Genomic DNA, 16,269 nt, shown 5'->3' on the forward strand with positions numbered 1-16,269 from the left:
TTAGAAATGCCAATACAGGGCTAGTACAAATGAATATCATCGAATTTCAAAACACTGTATATTTTCCTAAGTATTACATATGCAATAATGTAATGACTGATATACGAAAAGAACCAGAAACTCACCAAGTTTTCATGTGCCATACACCAGGTGGCAGCACGAGCACAGTGCCGTTACAAAATATGGCAACAATGCAGAAAAGAGTTTGGAATATCTGAGGTGTTCACCTGTTACTGCAGTGCAGCGTGCATTCTGAAGAGGATACAGAAAAGAACCACCAGGTCACCAGAGCATTCTGCGGTGGTACCAGCAGTTTAAAGACGCTGGCTCTGTGTGTAAACAGAAAAGCAAGGAGCGAGCAAGAATGTCTCAGGAAACGGTGGAGAGAGATGAGGCAGAGTTTTGGGGAACACACAGAACACTTGCAGTCAGTGGCGACTCGTGGATTTTTTTGGGTGTAGGAAGTTTTGGTAAACAGACCGAGAAAAGTTTTCGAAAATGTTTTCAACTACACAGTCACATGTATCGCTTGTACGTGCCTTGTACTAGCCATTGCATTTATAATGTTAGCTGGAGGCCTTCCCTGTCTGTTGTCGTATGTGGATTGAGGACAGCTTTGTCAATACCAACTTCCTGATAGAAAAAGTGCTATTTCAACACTTAAATTACGCTAAATGCGATAAACTTATGCTAGGGTATATTATTATTATTATTATTATTATTACACAATTATTATTATCATTATCATTTTCTGATGACTGTTGTAGTCTTAAGTTCAATTTATGCAGCTATTTTGGAGTTGTGAACTGCATTATTAATTAGCAATTTCAACCATTGAATGAAATGGGTTCAGTATAGTGCTTGAAAAAAGTTGAAGAAAACTCGACGACTGGTAACGCCGTCTGTTTATTTGTGACTCCCAACTTTCTACCGATTTCCTTTTATAAAGTGTTCCTTACTTGTTAAATCGAGGATGATAAAGAAAAGATGAAAAAAGAGGATGGACAAAGGCCTGTAAAAGCTTGTTCCTTGGTCGGTTTACTTCCTTTGTTTGAAACAAGTCCGCTGGAGAAGTACAAACAAGATCTGATTTTTTAAAAATAAATATTTCCTCACTTCATTAGAATTCAATTTCTCCGTTTCCCAGGGACGCCCGTTTTTTGAGACGATGCTGGATTTTACCAAACACAGTGTGCTAGGTGCCAAGGAAGTTCAAATTTTGCAAGGTTTAAAACTATTGTGCTAGGTTTGGAATCAAAGATTGAGGAAACTACTGGAGCTTCCTCTCGGTACGTATAACTGGGCAACCCCTCTCCCTTGCTTGCACTGCCCCTCACCCATCTGGGTGCAGTGTGGCGAGAAAGCTTCGTCCGCCGCTGAGCGGCAAAGAAGTTTGTCTTTGGGTAACAGATCTGGGGCGAGCGAGTGATAGCAGATTGGCTCTTGACAGTTGAGTAGGGAACCTACATTGGGCTCAAAATTTTATAACGCTCCTTAAATTCTTACAAAAGTAGAGAACTGGAAATAAATATAAATGAACTCTAGGAAGTTCCTCATTGCCTACATGGAGGAATCGCTCCTGCTTGTAGTGTGTCACAAAAACTTGGTGAGTTTCCAGTTCTTTTCATGTATAAATCATTATTGTATTTGTAATACTTTTGAAAATACAGTGTTTTGAAATCCGAAGAATCATTCATGTTAGACTTGTATAAGTAGCTACACTCAGTTTGCAAGCATGTGCATAGTGATAGTTTTAAGAGCCATGAATTTTAATTAGAATAACCTTTGTTTACTTGAAGTAAATTTGAGTTCAATTTCTGCATCTGAAGTATGAGATACAGGGTGTTTCCATAACCTGTAACAAAAGTTCATGGATGATGGGGAGGGAGACAAAAGCATCAACACGAGATAACGAAGCCCAGTCCGAAAACGCCCCAGTCAAGAGTTATAAATCAAAACCGTCGTTGAAAGATAGAAGGTTCTATGGATGTGTTATAGGGGATGTGTTACAATATGCTAGTACATAAATTATGTCTGAACATGGAAACACTCATGTAAACTTCGCAGACAAAACAAAGCTACTGAGATGTTGAATTTTAACACCGAAGAAAGAGAACATGACAACATGAAGTATTGAATATTTTCAGAGGTCCACCCATTTTTCTTTCACTAAAATTCAAGAATCCATTCTGGCATTGAATCACCGCTTCCTTTGTTATTTAAATATGTGCAATTATATATTAATTATAATAATTACATAAATTACCATCAATAATAAAAAAATGGACGTGTGTCACACATACATTTTATCATTGAGCAAACTTTCAGCGTAGTAATTATAATAATTACAAAAATTACCATAATTACCAACTAACTGTACACTGTTACGCAGGGGCGCCGGCTTGTCAAAATTATTGGGGGGGCTCTGATCACTGAAATAAATTAATGAATGACTCACTCCCACCCTTTTATAAGTTTTGGCCTCAGTGTTCGGAATCTCGTAAAAGCCTATGAATTCCTCAAAAATATCAAAATTTTCATTCACAGTTTGAATGCAGAATGTCAATTTTTCACGGATGGATATGTCACAAGTTTCGTCAACCATAATAGCAAAATATTCCAGACTTTTAATACCTGCTACCAGGGAGCGCAAAACAGATCTCCCTAATAAAAGATTACATTATATAAAAGTAAAGCAAAAGAATTATTGGTATGTACAAAAAAAAATAATGAAATATAAATTTACCACACAAGTACGTATAACAATAAAGGATCATTATTTTTCTGACAGAGAATTCAACTAATGATGGTTCACTATGGGATATGTACTGTATATGGACATATATCAACGATCTCGTTCTGAATATCACGTGAGAGCCATTTGTAGCCCGAACGTCCCATCCACTCCCCTAGTTCATGCACATCGTCTTTTGAAACTCCTTTTAGTAAAAATGTTAACAATACTCATAATTATATACTTACTATATAGTAATAAGTTGTGTGTTTTGCTGTCTCTGGTCATAGCCCCTCCAAAGTTGGTGGTTTAGCGGTCTCAGCCCCCTTCCCCCCAAAGTTGATGGTCTAGAACATTTCAAATGTGTATTTAAAGTTAAGTTCATGTGGCACAATTCAAAGTAAACTTTACAAGAGAAGCAAAATAATACATTAGATCCTCTTAAGCAAAATTATTTGGGGGGTCTGCCCCCACATCGTTAACATTGGGTGGGCTCGAGCCCCCCCAAGCCCCATGGAGTCGACGCCTATGCTGTTACGGTTATGATACTAGTGGTTGAACACCAGTGGCGTAGCGTGATTCTATGAAAGGTGTAAGGCTTCCTTAGATAAACCTGATCTGAATATTGGATAAAGAAAACCCAAAGATATTTTAACTAAATAGAATCTATTTGAATGTAAGTCATGCATGGGCATACTCAATTTCAAACACAAAATGCACACACTCTATGTTAACAATAATAGCATATGTATGTATTACTTAATGAAAATTCTCATTTATACTGTAACTCGATCTGACGATCCTTTAGTCTGAACACCTCAACCACGTCGTCGTAGAATCGGGAGTTCCTGGTCAATATCTTTGGCAGCTCCTTTTCAATGGATATCAGTCCCAAGTCAGATTTCCTTGCCTGAGTCTGTGTGCTGCGTTGAAATGTGTGAATCCTCTTCAGTGCAGAAAACGACCTTTTCACCGACGAGCTTGAGGCAGGAACAGCGAGGAACAATTCTGTTAGTTTGTACACTTGTTTAACAGTTTCATTCAAATGGGTAGTACGCAAGTACTCATGAAGTTCAAACACACTCTTTACTCGATATTCGGCTTCAGAATAAATTACCTGTAGCTCAACGTTCAACTGGTAGCAATTGACAAATTTCGCATACAGCTTAGTTAAGGACACAGACTCTTCTGGAAAGGCCATGTCATATTTTTATTCTTATTATTCTTTTTCTTTCACTAAAAAGCCATTTGTGGGAAATGAGTAGGATACAATTTGCAAATGCAAATGCATTCGAGAATATTACTCATTATCATGGTTACGATATTTGCGCACATTTTGAAAAGCACATCAAGCAACTTAGTCAAAGGAAAAGGCAAAACAAATCTGTAAATCATAACGCTAAGTATTACGCGTATGCTTTTAACATTACGGGCAACTGGGATGCACGCGCCTAACTTTGCGGGTGCTGCCGGATCTAGGTTTGCCAGACATTCCTCTTTTATCTTTAACTTCGCTGCTTCTAATGAAGGTAATGTCCAACATTAAACCATCTCTTTGTGAACTTAATAGTTAGTTTACACATTTAAAATGACACCCGTTTTGTTAGCTACACCTCCTGTCAAGCATTGTTGAAACAACACGGAGTCGATTTTCTTGGTTCTCTTCCGACCGTGGCAGACAGACGCAGCGGGGACAGAAATCTCGCCAGATAGCACCCACTCGTAATGCGCCTTACAGTGCGTGAGAATCGGGGCGCCCTGTCATTGGTTGAGAAGGTACTAAGTAAGCAAACACACCCGCCATGGGCGAGTCCAAATCATTTCTTCCATTCACCTGCACGTAAGTCCTCTGAAGAAGCCTTACAGAGAAACAACTCGAATCAAAACAAGTCCTCAATTGTTTCATTAAAAGTTCTACTTGAAGTCTGATATTGCTATGTGTGTTCAAGCGATAAATACGGGAATGAAATACGTTTTCTTCAATAATTTCAACTTGTAAGGTGGACTTACAAGCCTTACGTGTTGATCACGTCATTTTTACCTCCTATGCATGTTACCTGATGATATGGTGAAATTGATGAAGGGACACTCTCAAACAACATCCATACCCAGGTGGGGATTAGAACCTGGGACCAGTTTTCTGTTAAGTACACCTTGTGGCCAGGTAGGCTAATCGGGACTGGATCTGCAGTTCAAAATGGTGCACGAAACACTGCAATGTTCCTTTGCCGGAACCCCTTGATTACGAGATGATGTCAGAAATGACTTTACACAAAATTAACTTGATTATGCAACTTCTTCAAACGTATTAAGCAGATTTATATCTGACCATTTATAGGTAAACCGAACTAATATATACACGTCAATCAGAAATAACATTGTTAAGACATTTGTGTGAGTGTATATATGTGTGTAACTTATTTCGGATTTAGGGTTTGGAACTGGAAGAAACTTCCTGTAAACGAAAAAGACTAAATTCTCTTAAAGCCACTGTCACCGATTGAGAAAACTTTAAACTTTCCCGACATTAACACTTCGAAACATTGGAAGACATCCCAATTATCTTGCACAGGGAAGGAGCAATGCCATGGATATTATTGATTGTTGATGTTTTAAAAATTGGTAAAGAGTTTCCATGGAATTAGTGCAGCGAAAAAATTAAATAGCACTATACGCATATTTTGCGATTAGCAAGAAAAAGAATAAAAAAAGAATAGATATTCACGATCGAAAGAGAGAAAAGGCAGTGAAGTTATGGATAACACGTCAAGTGATGAGCAACCTCTGCCAAATATCGAAGAGAGCGAGATGGATAGAAGCGTAAGTGATGAAGCTGGGCCAGCAATTGAGACCGAACCTTCTGAAGCAATTGAGACCGAACCTTCTGAAGCAATTGAAACCGAACCTTCTGGAGCAATTGAGACCGAATCTTCCGAAGCAATTGAGACCGAACCTTCTGGAGCAATTGAGAACGAATCTTCCGAAGCAATTGAGACCGAACCTTCTGGAGCAATTGAGACCGAACCTTCTGGAGCAATTGAGACCGAACCTTCTGAATCAATTGAGACGGAGCCTTCTGAATCAATTGAGACCGAACCTTCTGAATCAATTGAGACCGAACCTTCTGGAGCAATTGAGACCGAATCTTCTGGAGCAATTGAGACCGAATCTTCCGAAGCAATTGAGGCCGAACCTTCTGATTCAATTGAGACCGAACCTTCTGGAGCAATTGAGACCGAACCTTCTGGAGCAATTGAGACAGAATCTTCCGAAGCAATTGAGGCCGAACCTTCTGAAAGACCACTGAGAAAATGCAAACCGAAATTGATTCCCCTCAAGAGATGCCGAGAGAGAATCCCGAGTCTCTATGTTGAAGATGACGAAGATGAAGTAGACGTTCCTCCCAGAGTGGTGACGTTTGCAGACGTCGTCGAGGAGTACTCCATCAGCGATGACTCACGGTCAATAATCTCCGAGCTTCGAGTCCGACGGGAGACCAGAAGCATCAAGTTGATGGAACCCGACGCACATCCCGTCGAGGCCAAGAAGTACTTGAAACGAATGGAGATGTTCTTCTACTACCTTATCCCATGTATCGGCATCGGAGGCGTCTTCAGATTCCCCTACATGTGCTACATTCATCGAGGGGGAGCCTTCCTCGTCCCGTATCTGCTTATGATCCTTCTTTGCGGAATACCCATGTTCCACTTGGAGACAGTTGTTGGGCAGTTCACCAGCAGCGGATGCATCAAAATATTCGGTGCGGCTCCCATAATGCATGGAGCTGGATACGCAACAGTGGTCCTCAATGTTTTCCTGTGTGCGTACGCAAGCGTCATCGGGAGTTATTGTCTTTTCTTCATGGTCTATCCCGTGAGCCAACTTATCGACTGGAGTGCGTGCCAGTACTCTTGGAATGATGGAAACTGTACCGAGGTGAGAAATAGCGGCTTGGCAAGCTTATCGGTGGCTCTGCAGAGTCCGTCGGAACAGTACCTCAACAAATTCGCCCTCAGAACATCAGCCAGTATCGATCAGCCTGGAGGACTCGTGTGGGAGCTGTTGACGTTCCATCTCTTGTTGTACGCTCTGATCATCGCTTGTTGCTCCATCGGCTGGAAAAGAATTCGAATAAGTTTCTATTTTCTTATGCCGCTTGGATACGTAGCCATGGTAGTGATGATACTCCGTGCAGTCACTCTCCCTGGAGCAACGAACGGGCTTATAGCGTACTTGGTGCCTGACATGAACGAATTTCTTAGCATCAAAACATGGGTGGACGCTGCAGTGCAAGCACTGTTCACCGTCGGTGCAGGACTAGGGATGGCGGTTCATCGAGCACGGTTCAACTACGTGAACAAGGACTGTTCGTGGGAAGTGTTCTGCGTTCCTGCTCTAAGCACAGTGGTCAGCATCCTGTTTGGACTCATCCTATTTTGTGGTTTGGGATATTTGCAGGCGCAGACAGGTATTCCCATGTTCTCTTTGGCAAAGGACGGACCAGCAGCTATGTTCTCCATATATCCTGCAATGATAGCCACCTTCCCCTTTCCACAGTTATGGAACGTGATCCTTTTCCTCTCTCTTGGCTTTATTACGCTCTCTTGGATAGTAATACAGCTGGACGCCTTGCAGTGGAGTTTGTTAGACTTACACCCTGCACTGAAGAAGGAAAGAAACTTTCGCATCACAGTGACGACATTCTTACTGCTCGTAGGCTCGGCACTGTGCCTTCGAGAGAATGGTATCTATTGGATGAAACTTCTCGATAACCACGCAACGCTAACCATAGTCATTATTTGCCTCATGGAAGTGCTTGCTTTTGTATTCATATTCGGCATGAAAAACTACGCAAAACTTCTTGATTTTGTTTACGGTGCAAAGACTATTAATGTATTGTGGTGGTTGTGTTGGATTTTCCTGACTCCCGTAACACTGCTCGCTGTCGTTTGTGCCTTCGTGATCTACAACGAAAGGATTTCGTACGGGACAGAACCGTTCCCCCTTTGGACTGTAATAGCAGGGTGGATCATAACGTTCCTACCAGCAATTTTGATACCAGGGTACGTTATATTGAAGGTATTAACCACGGAAGGAAAGATGGTAGAAAAGTTACGAAATCTAGTCCGTGCATCTACTCACTTCGAACCAGACAATGAAGCGGATGCGAATCGCTGGCTCGACTTCTGCAGACTGTATTCGCCCACCAACAGCTTTGCGGATCGTGTATTATCGTTATCCTCACGGCGTTCACGTGATGTTGACGTTGAAAGTGGAGTAGCGACTGTATAATTTCCTTTCATGTAGTGTACATATATAATTTCTTAGAATGTATTCAAAATTTTAAAAATACAAATACGAAATGAACTTGTGTGAGTAAAAAGTAATTTTCCATGCAAATTTAACATGAAGATATTCAAACTTCACATTGTAATCCATATTAAGGTTTACCTGTAGACGCTCCTAACAAAAGAAATGGTAATTCAATATGTGCCGTGGAAGCATCTTTCTCTGTTCGTAGTTTTGTCTGTTCCAGAAAAACGTTTCTAAAACCGGTTTTTAAAAATACTATATCTTTCAAATAACCATAAAATTCTGAAGAAATAAAAACAGCAAATCCGTGTGTGCTATTCTAAAAATAGAATTTCTCATCTCTTCCGTATTACATGTCAGCTTATTTGAATTTTAATTTGAAATTATTACTATATATAAACAGTGTAGGATCTACAAATGTTGGGCCCTCCTGCAAAATATTACTAACGGCCCCAAGCCCGTAGCCAGAATTTTATTTCGGGGAGGGCAGCACCGACATCTAAAGAGAAAAAAAGTGTGTGTGTGTGGGGGGTAGAATCCCTGAGAATGAATTTGTCAGTACATTACAACTTATTATACAAGATGTTTAACCGAAGTAAAATTAATTACCACTATGCAGTGTTTAAATTATGTATTTGTAGGATTTCGGGTGGGGCTTCATGTATGTGTGTAGAGATTTGATTTTAGTTCATCAACTTCGTTTTTCTTCCACTTCTCGCTAATCGTAACATAACGAGAATGAGTGGTGATACAATGAAATTGATTAAGGAATACTCACAACGAACCTCTCCGCCACCAAGGTCGACATACTTCTGGAAAGTTAGGTAGAATTGAATTGAAGTTTTCCCAAATCAAATACAGATGAAACTTTCGACAAGTTACTTTTGAAGGCTGTTTAAAGAGGCAACAATTGAACTGGGTTATGATGGGTCGACATCCGTTTCAGATCATTTCTGTAATTTGCTGTGCTTTTGCTTTCAGTGCGGCATGCGTTGGGTTGGTTCTGTAGTGGTAAGGAAATTAGGTTTGATGTCTTCCAAAGTAAATACTAATTTTGTTCTATTTACGGGGACTCCACGATGGCGTAATTGTAGCTTCTTCGCCTTGTAATCAAGGGGTCCCTGGTTCGATGGCCAAAGAGTTGTTCAGATCCCACTTAAAACTGTAGGTCCAGTTCCGATTAGCCTTATTTAATATATAAAAATGGATGTGTGTGTGTGTTTGTTCCAGCATAACTCTCGAACGCTTGGAGCGATTTCAACCAAACTTGGAACATCTATCACTTGCAATCTCGAAAGAAGTACTGTGGGTGTAAGACACCCGTGGCACCCCTAGGGGTGTGGGTGGGAAGGGGTGACAATCAAAAATAATCGAAAACGACCGATATTAGTGCGGGATCCATAGTTTTCGTGGTCGCTAAGATGAATAGTGACACTGGCAATGCCGTTCAACTCCAACACACCCCAGCAGCCCTAGGGGTGGGGGTATGAAGAGGGTGACATGTAAAAATAATAAAAATCGACCTATATTAGTGTGTAATCTATAGTTTTCGGGGTCGCTAAGATGAATAGTGACGCTCACAATGCCGTTCAACTCCAAGACCCCCCTGGCACCACTAGGGGGGGGGGGTGGTAAGGGGTGACATGTAAAACGATCGATATTAGTGTGGAATCCATAGTATTCGTGGTCGCTAAGATGAATAGAGACACTCCCAATGCCGTTCAACTCCACTTCCAGGACACCTCAGGCACTGCTAGGGGTCGGGGTGGGAAAGGGGGACGTAAAACGACCGATATTAGTATGGAATCCATAGTATTCGGGGTCGCTAAGATGAATAGTGACACTCCCAATGCCGTTCAACTCCAAGTTCATTTTGGCCAATAGTTAGAATTCATTATTTTCCTGTCTAATAGAAGATTGGGATAAATAAATACCCGGGCAACATGGGATAATCAGCTAGTTGTACATAAAATGGACTTAAAACACCACTTCGTCCCTTGCTCCCCCTTTGACTGATTTGATTGTAGGTGCAGAACAGTCTCAGCTAGTAGTTCCACACCACAGAACTAGGGAAGAACAAGCACGTATCTAGAAATTTCATGGGGTGATCCGAACTAAGGGTCTCAATAATAATAATAGAGAACAATAATAATAATAATGTTTAAATTAAAATAATTAGGTTATAATTACATTAGATATTAAAGTATGTAAATTTATTAATACTGTATTATTACATGAGTAGGTAAAAAGATGGTATAATAATAATAATATAGATATTATAGCTTGCGTGTACTTAAGATCGCCAAATTTTGTACAAAAAAATGTGAATTAATGTCAAATAGATAAAGAATTGAATATTTTTCGAATAATGAATAATATAAAAAAAATACGTTAGATCCAGCTGACGAAAAGTAAAGTTCCTGATTAATATTTTATGTGTGATGATTAGACGTCGTATTTTAGGTTTTAAACCTATTTGTTTTCCTTTACGAGTATGTAAGAAATAATAAGTTAATAAGCAAGCGTTTCGTTGGAAAACGCAACAACTGATGAAGTTTTATAGTGCCTAAAAAACTATTTTGCTTGTTAGAACCTATTTTAGGATTATGCGCCTAAATCAAGACTTTTTCAGGTTTTTATATATTTTAAAAGGTTTTACAGGATCTTTATTTCACAGAGAGGCATTTGCTTTGTTTGGTCACAAAAATATTCAATGAGGAACGTGTTTGGAATGTACTCTCTGTCGATTTCCCTTCCTCCAAGTCCATGGTGATTTTTCAAAGCTCTAAACAAAGCAAAATGTCTGGTGACACTGTTACCTGCACAGTCCAAAGTGTTCTGATCTGTGTGGTCTTGCTCACTTTCGAGTCACTTCGGTGCTTGAGGTAAAGGTGCTGTCAAATAGCTCTGTGAAGGGACTTTGTAACTAAGGTTCAAATCACAATGAGACTTTCTGTAAACAAAACCACCTGCATGCAGAAAGCATTGCAAACTCATAGAAGTAAAATAATCCACACGAAAATCCAGCGTTGTTACAGGATTCACTACGTAAGGTAAAACAATGGCCAATTTGTAGTATGGGATACACTGTCGCAAATGACGTCTCACTTTAAACCCAATGCTCTTCCTTTTTTTACTTATTGCTTCACCTTTATGGTTAACTCTTTGCACCAGTAATCATTTCTCATAAATTTGGCTTCTTTCTTGCATGTGAATTGAATATATTTTACTTGCATTTTTTTAGACAAAATGATATAACATGGTAATGTATATTTCTAAGGTTTGATAAAGATAGGAGTGTATTTGAAATTTGTTTGTAGATTTTATGTAAATTGTATCTTATGTAAATAAAATATATAATGGGCATAAACAGCCATATGCATTGCTGTAAATCCAATAAATATATTGATGATGATGATCAAAACAAGACAAAAAGTTTGTAAATTTCTTGCGGTTGGAAACTTTGACAAGCATCCTAATAACGATTTTTGTTCCACCAAATATAGTGCACTTCGTAAAATAACTTGGTGACATGGCAAGGAAAGATAAGTGTGAACATTTTGTAGTAATATGCATTTTAACTTTCAATGAGCTTAGAGATTCGTGTACATAATGATATTTTATAACATTGGTTATTTTCTAAAAATAATCATGTGAACAGCAAGGAAGTAGTGCAACTTAGTAATATTGCCTGATTTATCCTTAGAAAAATAACATGTCGTGTTCTATGCGTGTGGGAAAGTCTCCGTGTTCTCCGAGCTTGTTTTCAAAACACCAGCAAGGTCAGCCTTTGAAAAGGGGTGAGAAACAGATACTACTCAATATTTATGTAACGTTCTGTCAGTGGTATCCTGAGAAACCAGTAAATGAAGTGGTTAAGTTGGTATCCCAGTGCAGTGGTGTGTCAGTGTCTGCAGTTTTAAGGGTTATGAAAGAGAGAATGACCGGGAGTAACAATGTATGCGGCTGCATATTCGTCTGATGTTTTGAGAGCGGGTCTCACATGCAGAGGCTCTTATATAAAATGAATAGGTGCGGCGAACTATGAGTGTAACAGCAGATGATTGCCGTCATGAATCAGCTGACGCGGAGTGATACATCGAATCGGTGAGACCGTTTGTTTACAGAAGGTCTCAGGGTTTTTGATTTACACTCTAGGAATTTTACAAGAATAGAACATGCTTTTTCCATCCATTGCAAAGAGGTTTTGGTTGCGTATACAGGGAAAGAGCTAACAAAGAAATAACGTGCTGTCCTGTAAAATCAAGAAAATGGACAAAGCATATTCTTTTTCTGTGGTCTTCATTTGTCAAAATTGGTCACACATGGAAGTGAAATAAATTATTTTGAACCACAGAGAAGGAAAATAAAGTGGGAGGGGGAACAGGGAATGTTTGTGTCACGGAAGTTGGAATTCTTTTAATAATGAGTTTTGGTGGGTCTGGACACACATTATCCATCAATGCAATAAAACAGTGAGATGGAATGAGGCTTTTCTTTTTCTTTCTCCGACTGAACTTTTACCAAGGCTTGCCCCCAACCCTTTAATGAGAGGGTCTGCACACACCTATGGGTTAATAGGTTGGGGCTACACAGAGCTTCTATGAGGCCAGTTATGCACCTACCAATATCTTATAGATTCATTTGGTTTATTTTACTTCACTTTTCTGCCACTTTCGGCTATTTGCAAAGATGATGATGAATGATGATACGATGAAACTGATAAAGGAACACCCACAAAGAAGACCCAGGCCCAGACTGGGATTCGAACCTGTACTACGCCACGGAGGTTGGCTATTTCAGACAAAGAAAGTAACATTATTAACTATAAAATTATAGTTTAAGATTAGTTATTTTCAGCTTAGTTCATGTGTGGAGTAACTCTTTTAAGGTTCGAGGCACATTCTGCATTTCCAAAATATCCAAGAATTACATCATGGTATGGTTATCACAAAATTCAGTTTCTTTGCACAAAACGTGAAATAAGAAGAAACTTCAGATTTTACAAAATTTCCTTTTTTGGCAACAATGTCACCGGGGTGTAAGGGGTGACCTTCCACATAGTACACACAATTCTAAACCTCACTTCTACGTAGTACACCCTGGACTCCATTTTGCAGACTGACGAGGCTCTGGCATCTGGACCTACGACCAGTATAATCTTCGTACGGCTGTGTGCGTGTTGCCCTGTGTTTTGTCTTTATATGTGGTGAGTACCTGCTTACAGCCTCAGCTCTTAACCTAGGTAAGAATATTTGAATCCTCAGAAACTTGTTTTATTATAGTTGTGGTAAGGGGTTGGACCCCATATAATGTTGGGTGCAAAGTAGCCTAAGTGATGATGCACCCAAAATTATCATTTCAATCAATCACACAACAATGTCACCTTATCTGCAATTGTTGCAGTCTGGACAATTAGACTCTTGGCAAAATGCCACATAGTAGTTTTGAGAACGTGAAATACAGTAAAACCTTGTTAATCTGGACTAATGGGGGAGGGGATAAGTTGACTGGTTTAATGAAAGTCCAGATAAAATGAAATAACCTACAAGAACAGTAGAAAGTGCATTAAAACTCCGTTTATAGCAACAAAACACGCTTATTATGGTGTATTTAAAGGGCATAGGCCTAAATACACTATACAGTACAGTACAAAGTCTGCGTGAAACAGAATTTCATCAGTGGTTGACTGCCTTTTCTTTGGGAAGTTCTCTTGTTGACTTCTAGCCACATTTAAAACCTTGCATTCTGTTTTTTTTTCCTGTCCGGATTAAGCAAAGTCCGACTTATCGGGGTCTGGATTAACGAGGTTTTACTGTACAAAAATTCTGGAAAAGTATCGGCTGGTATCGGTAAAAATAAACCAACACATTGACATCGGTATTGGCTCAGCTGTAATGCTCAATTTCATGTTTCTGAAAGGTGCGAGGTAAGTTTTCCTGCAATATTTTGTCACAAAATGATGTGATGAACTGTATAATGCGAAATAAACTCTTAAACATGAAATTTAGATAAGAAAACACTTTAGCAGTTCTTCCGAGCTTTCGATTTCATCTTGGAATCATCATCAGGGCTGGTCAAGGGGCGACGGAAGGGACGTGGTTGAAGCTCCGCTAGCACTAGTGCCCTGATGATGATTCCGAGATGGAATTGAAAGCTCGGAAGAACTGCTAGTGTTCTTTTTTTTATTGTGCTATTTTGTGTTTTTTTAACAAATACGTTCCCGGCACGTGACGCAAGATGTTTTCTACTGTCATATAAAATTTAGAGTTTATTTACTGACACAATACTTTCTGAAGTATGAATTATCTTGTGAGGTGTAGACAATCACGGAAAAATTAGTTAATTATGCTGAAAAATATTTCAGATGTAAAAATGGGACCCCTTTGCACAAGACTAAATTTAACACTCCGATTACTACATAAATGTGCTATCAGAAATGAAATGTTTATTTTGTGTAAATCAAAGAAAGGATTATATTCTCAATTTTAACACTGAAATGCCATTTTACAGTCATTCCATGTGAAAGTGGACAAACAAGGATATTTTATTTTTATTATATGTGAAATTGAAGGGAAAATTATGCAGAATTTGGAATTATTAATAAAAACATTAGTTTAATGACTTTTACATAGCATATTGTTTCAAACCTATTACTTTTTATAATACAACTGGGATCTTGTGTGTGATGTTTCCATCCACTTAATTTAGTTTCATTATGATATAGTAATATACAGGGAAATTTAAAATCAATAGTGCAACTTTACAGTTATTATGACGTTACTATTTATGATAGAAAATCAGACAAGGCATCAATACAAGATAAAAAAAAAACTCTGGAAGTATTATTTCCACTTAGCGGGCTTATTCTGCTTAGCCGATGCTCCACCAGGATCGCCAGTGTTGCAAAATGGCTAATGACCAGTAGAAGGTTGGAGCTATCGAGAACTGATTCAATCGCAATGGTGTAAAGACATTTCCACATTCTTTTCGGTAGTAATGCACGTGTTTCACCCTTCCGAAAGATTTGCCAAGTTACAAGTGTCAAAAGATGTCACAGAATATTTCACGTAATTTATCTACTTTTAGAAATGCTTAGCAGCACAGCACGGTCATGCCAGGCTTTTGAATATACGGATGGTCCAAAATATTCATTGTTGTCTGGGTGCAATGTGGGTAGTATCGGATACGTATCGCTCGAAGCTCCTCAAAAAATTTAATCTGAAAGTGCCCTCGAAACTGCTGACAACGACTTGCTTTCTCGTGCATAGCAAGTACTTGATTATCATTTAGAGCTTTTCCACGTTACACGTAGTTCCCATGTTGAATCTTTATAATGTGTCATGGGAGTAAAACTTCCAGAGTTCTTCTTTATATTGATGCTTTGTCTGATTTCCTATCATAAATAGTAACGTAATGATAACTCTCTAAAGTTGCACCATTCATTTTGAATTACCCTGTACCATAAGAAAATTTATTCTAATTTCGTTCTAATTGTCTCATTTATTGTTTCTATATCTTAAGCTCTTAAGTATCTTACTTCATTTCTGATACAAACCTTAAATTGAAGATTCTATTTATGATAATTTTCATAGCCTTTGCATTGTTCCATACTCCTACAAAGTAAATAATGTGCATGGTGTCACAAGTCACAGACAAAAAAAAATTATAAGAAAGTATGTAGTAATATTTTTAGAAACTAAAAGCATGTAAATGTCGATTAAAGTTTGCTTTATGAAAATAAAATAAAATAATTTCAGTAAATACATATATATTTCAGTTTTTCTGAAAGACTAAAGAAGGTCCTGAAGTCAAGTCTCCTGTCACACACATCACAATTACAAAATAATTATTTTCTGTAGTTGAAAATTGAGATGGGAGAGGAATATTCTGAAATTCAATAACTTTCATCAAGGAAAATGAAATTACATGAATTGTTAAGAGTTACATATTTGAAAGTGATAAGGAAATAATTTTAAAATGAATGTAAATTTGTCTGAAATGTCACACCTGTCACAACGAAATTGCCCTTCATATGAAACTTTTGTGCCCAGTTTTTTAACCGAAATCTTGATCTTTTCTTTACCATAAACATGTGGCACTAGTGACTTATATTCCAGCTTTCAAGACCATAATAATGTTAGTGCAAAAAAAAAAAAACACACGAGCCACAGCAGAAATTGCAATATAAATTTATCTGCTAACAGTAATACCTTGGGCAG

At 38.6% G+C, this 16,269-nt stretch overlaps 1 protein-coding gene across 1 annotated transcript; it reads left to right on the forward strand.

Annotated features, from left to right (window-relative positions):
• Positions 1 to 5,488: 5,488 nt before the first annotated feature.
• Positions 5,489 to 8,026, forward strand: LOC145982189 (sodium-dependent proline transporter-like). The gene is made up of 2 exons (XM_083115755.1): positions 5,489 to 5,554; positions 5,897 to 8,026. Exons 1-2 carry the CDS (start codon positions 5,489 to 5,491, stop codon positions 8,024 to 8,026), a joined length of 2,196 nt encoding a protein of 731 aa, XP_082971881.1.
• Positions 8,027 to 16,269: the final 8,243 nt, after the last annotated feature.

Source organism: Lepisma saccharinum (assembly GCF_977018435.1).
Source record: "Lepisma saccharinum chromosome 12 unlocalized genomic scaffold, izLepSacc3.1 SUPER_12_unloc_1, whole genome shotgun sequence".
NCBI classification, from domain to species: domain Eukaryota; kingdom Metazoa; phylum Arthropoda; class Insecta; order Zygentoma; family Lepismatidae; genus Lepisma; species Lepisma saccharinum.

What these genes read in the sequence shown, in the direction of transcription:
- LOC145982189 (XM_083115755.1), top strand. Translation starts at nt 5,489, where the DNA reads ATGGATAACACGTCAAGTGATGAGCAACCTCTGCCAAATATCGAAGAG. An exon ending in AGAGCGAGATGGATAGAAGC is followed by an intron (nt 5,555 to 5,896) that starts GTAAGTGATGAA and finishes GGAGCAATTGAG; the next exon opens with ACCGAATCTTCCGAAGCAAT.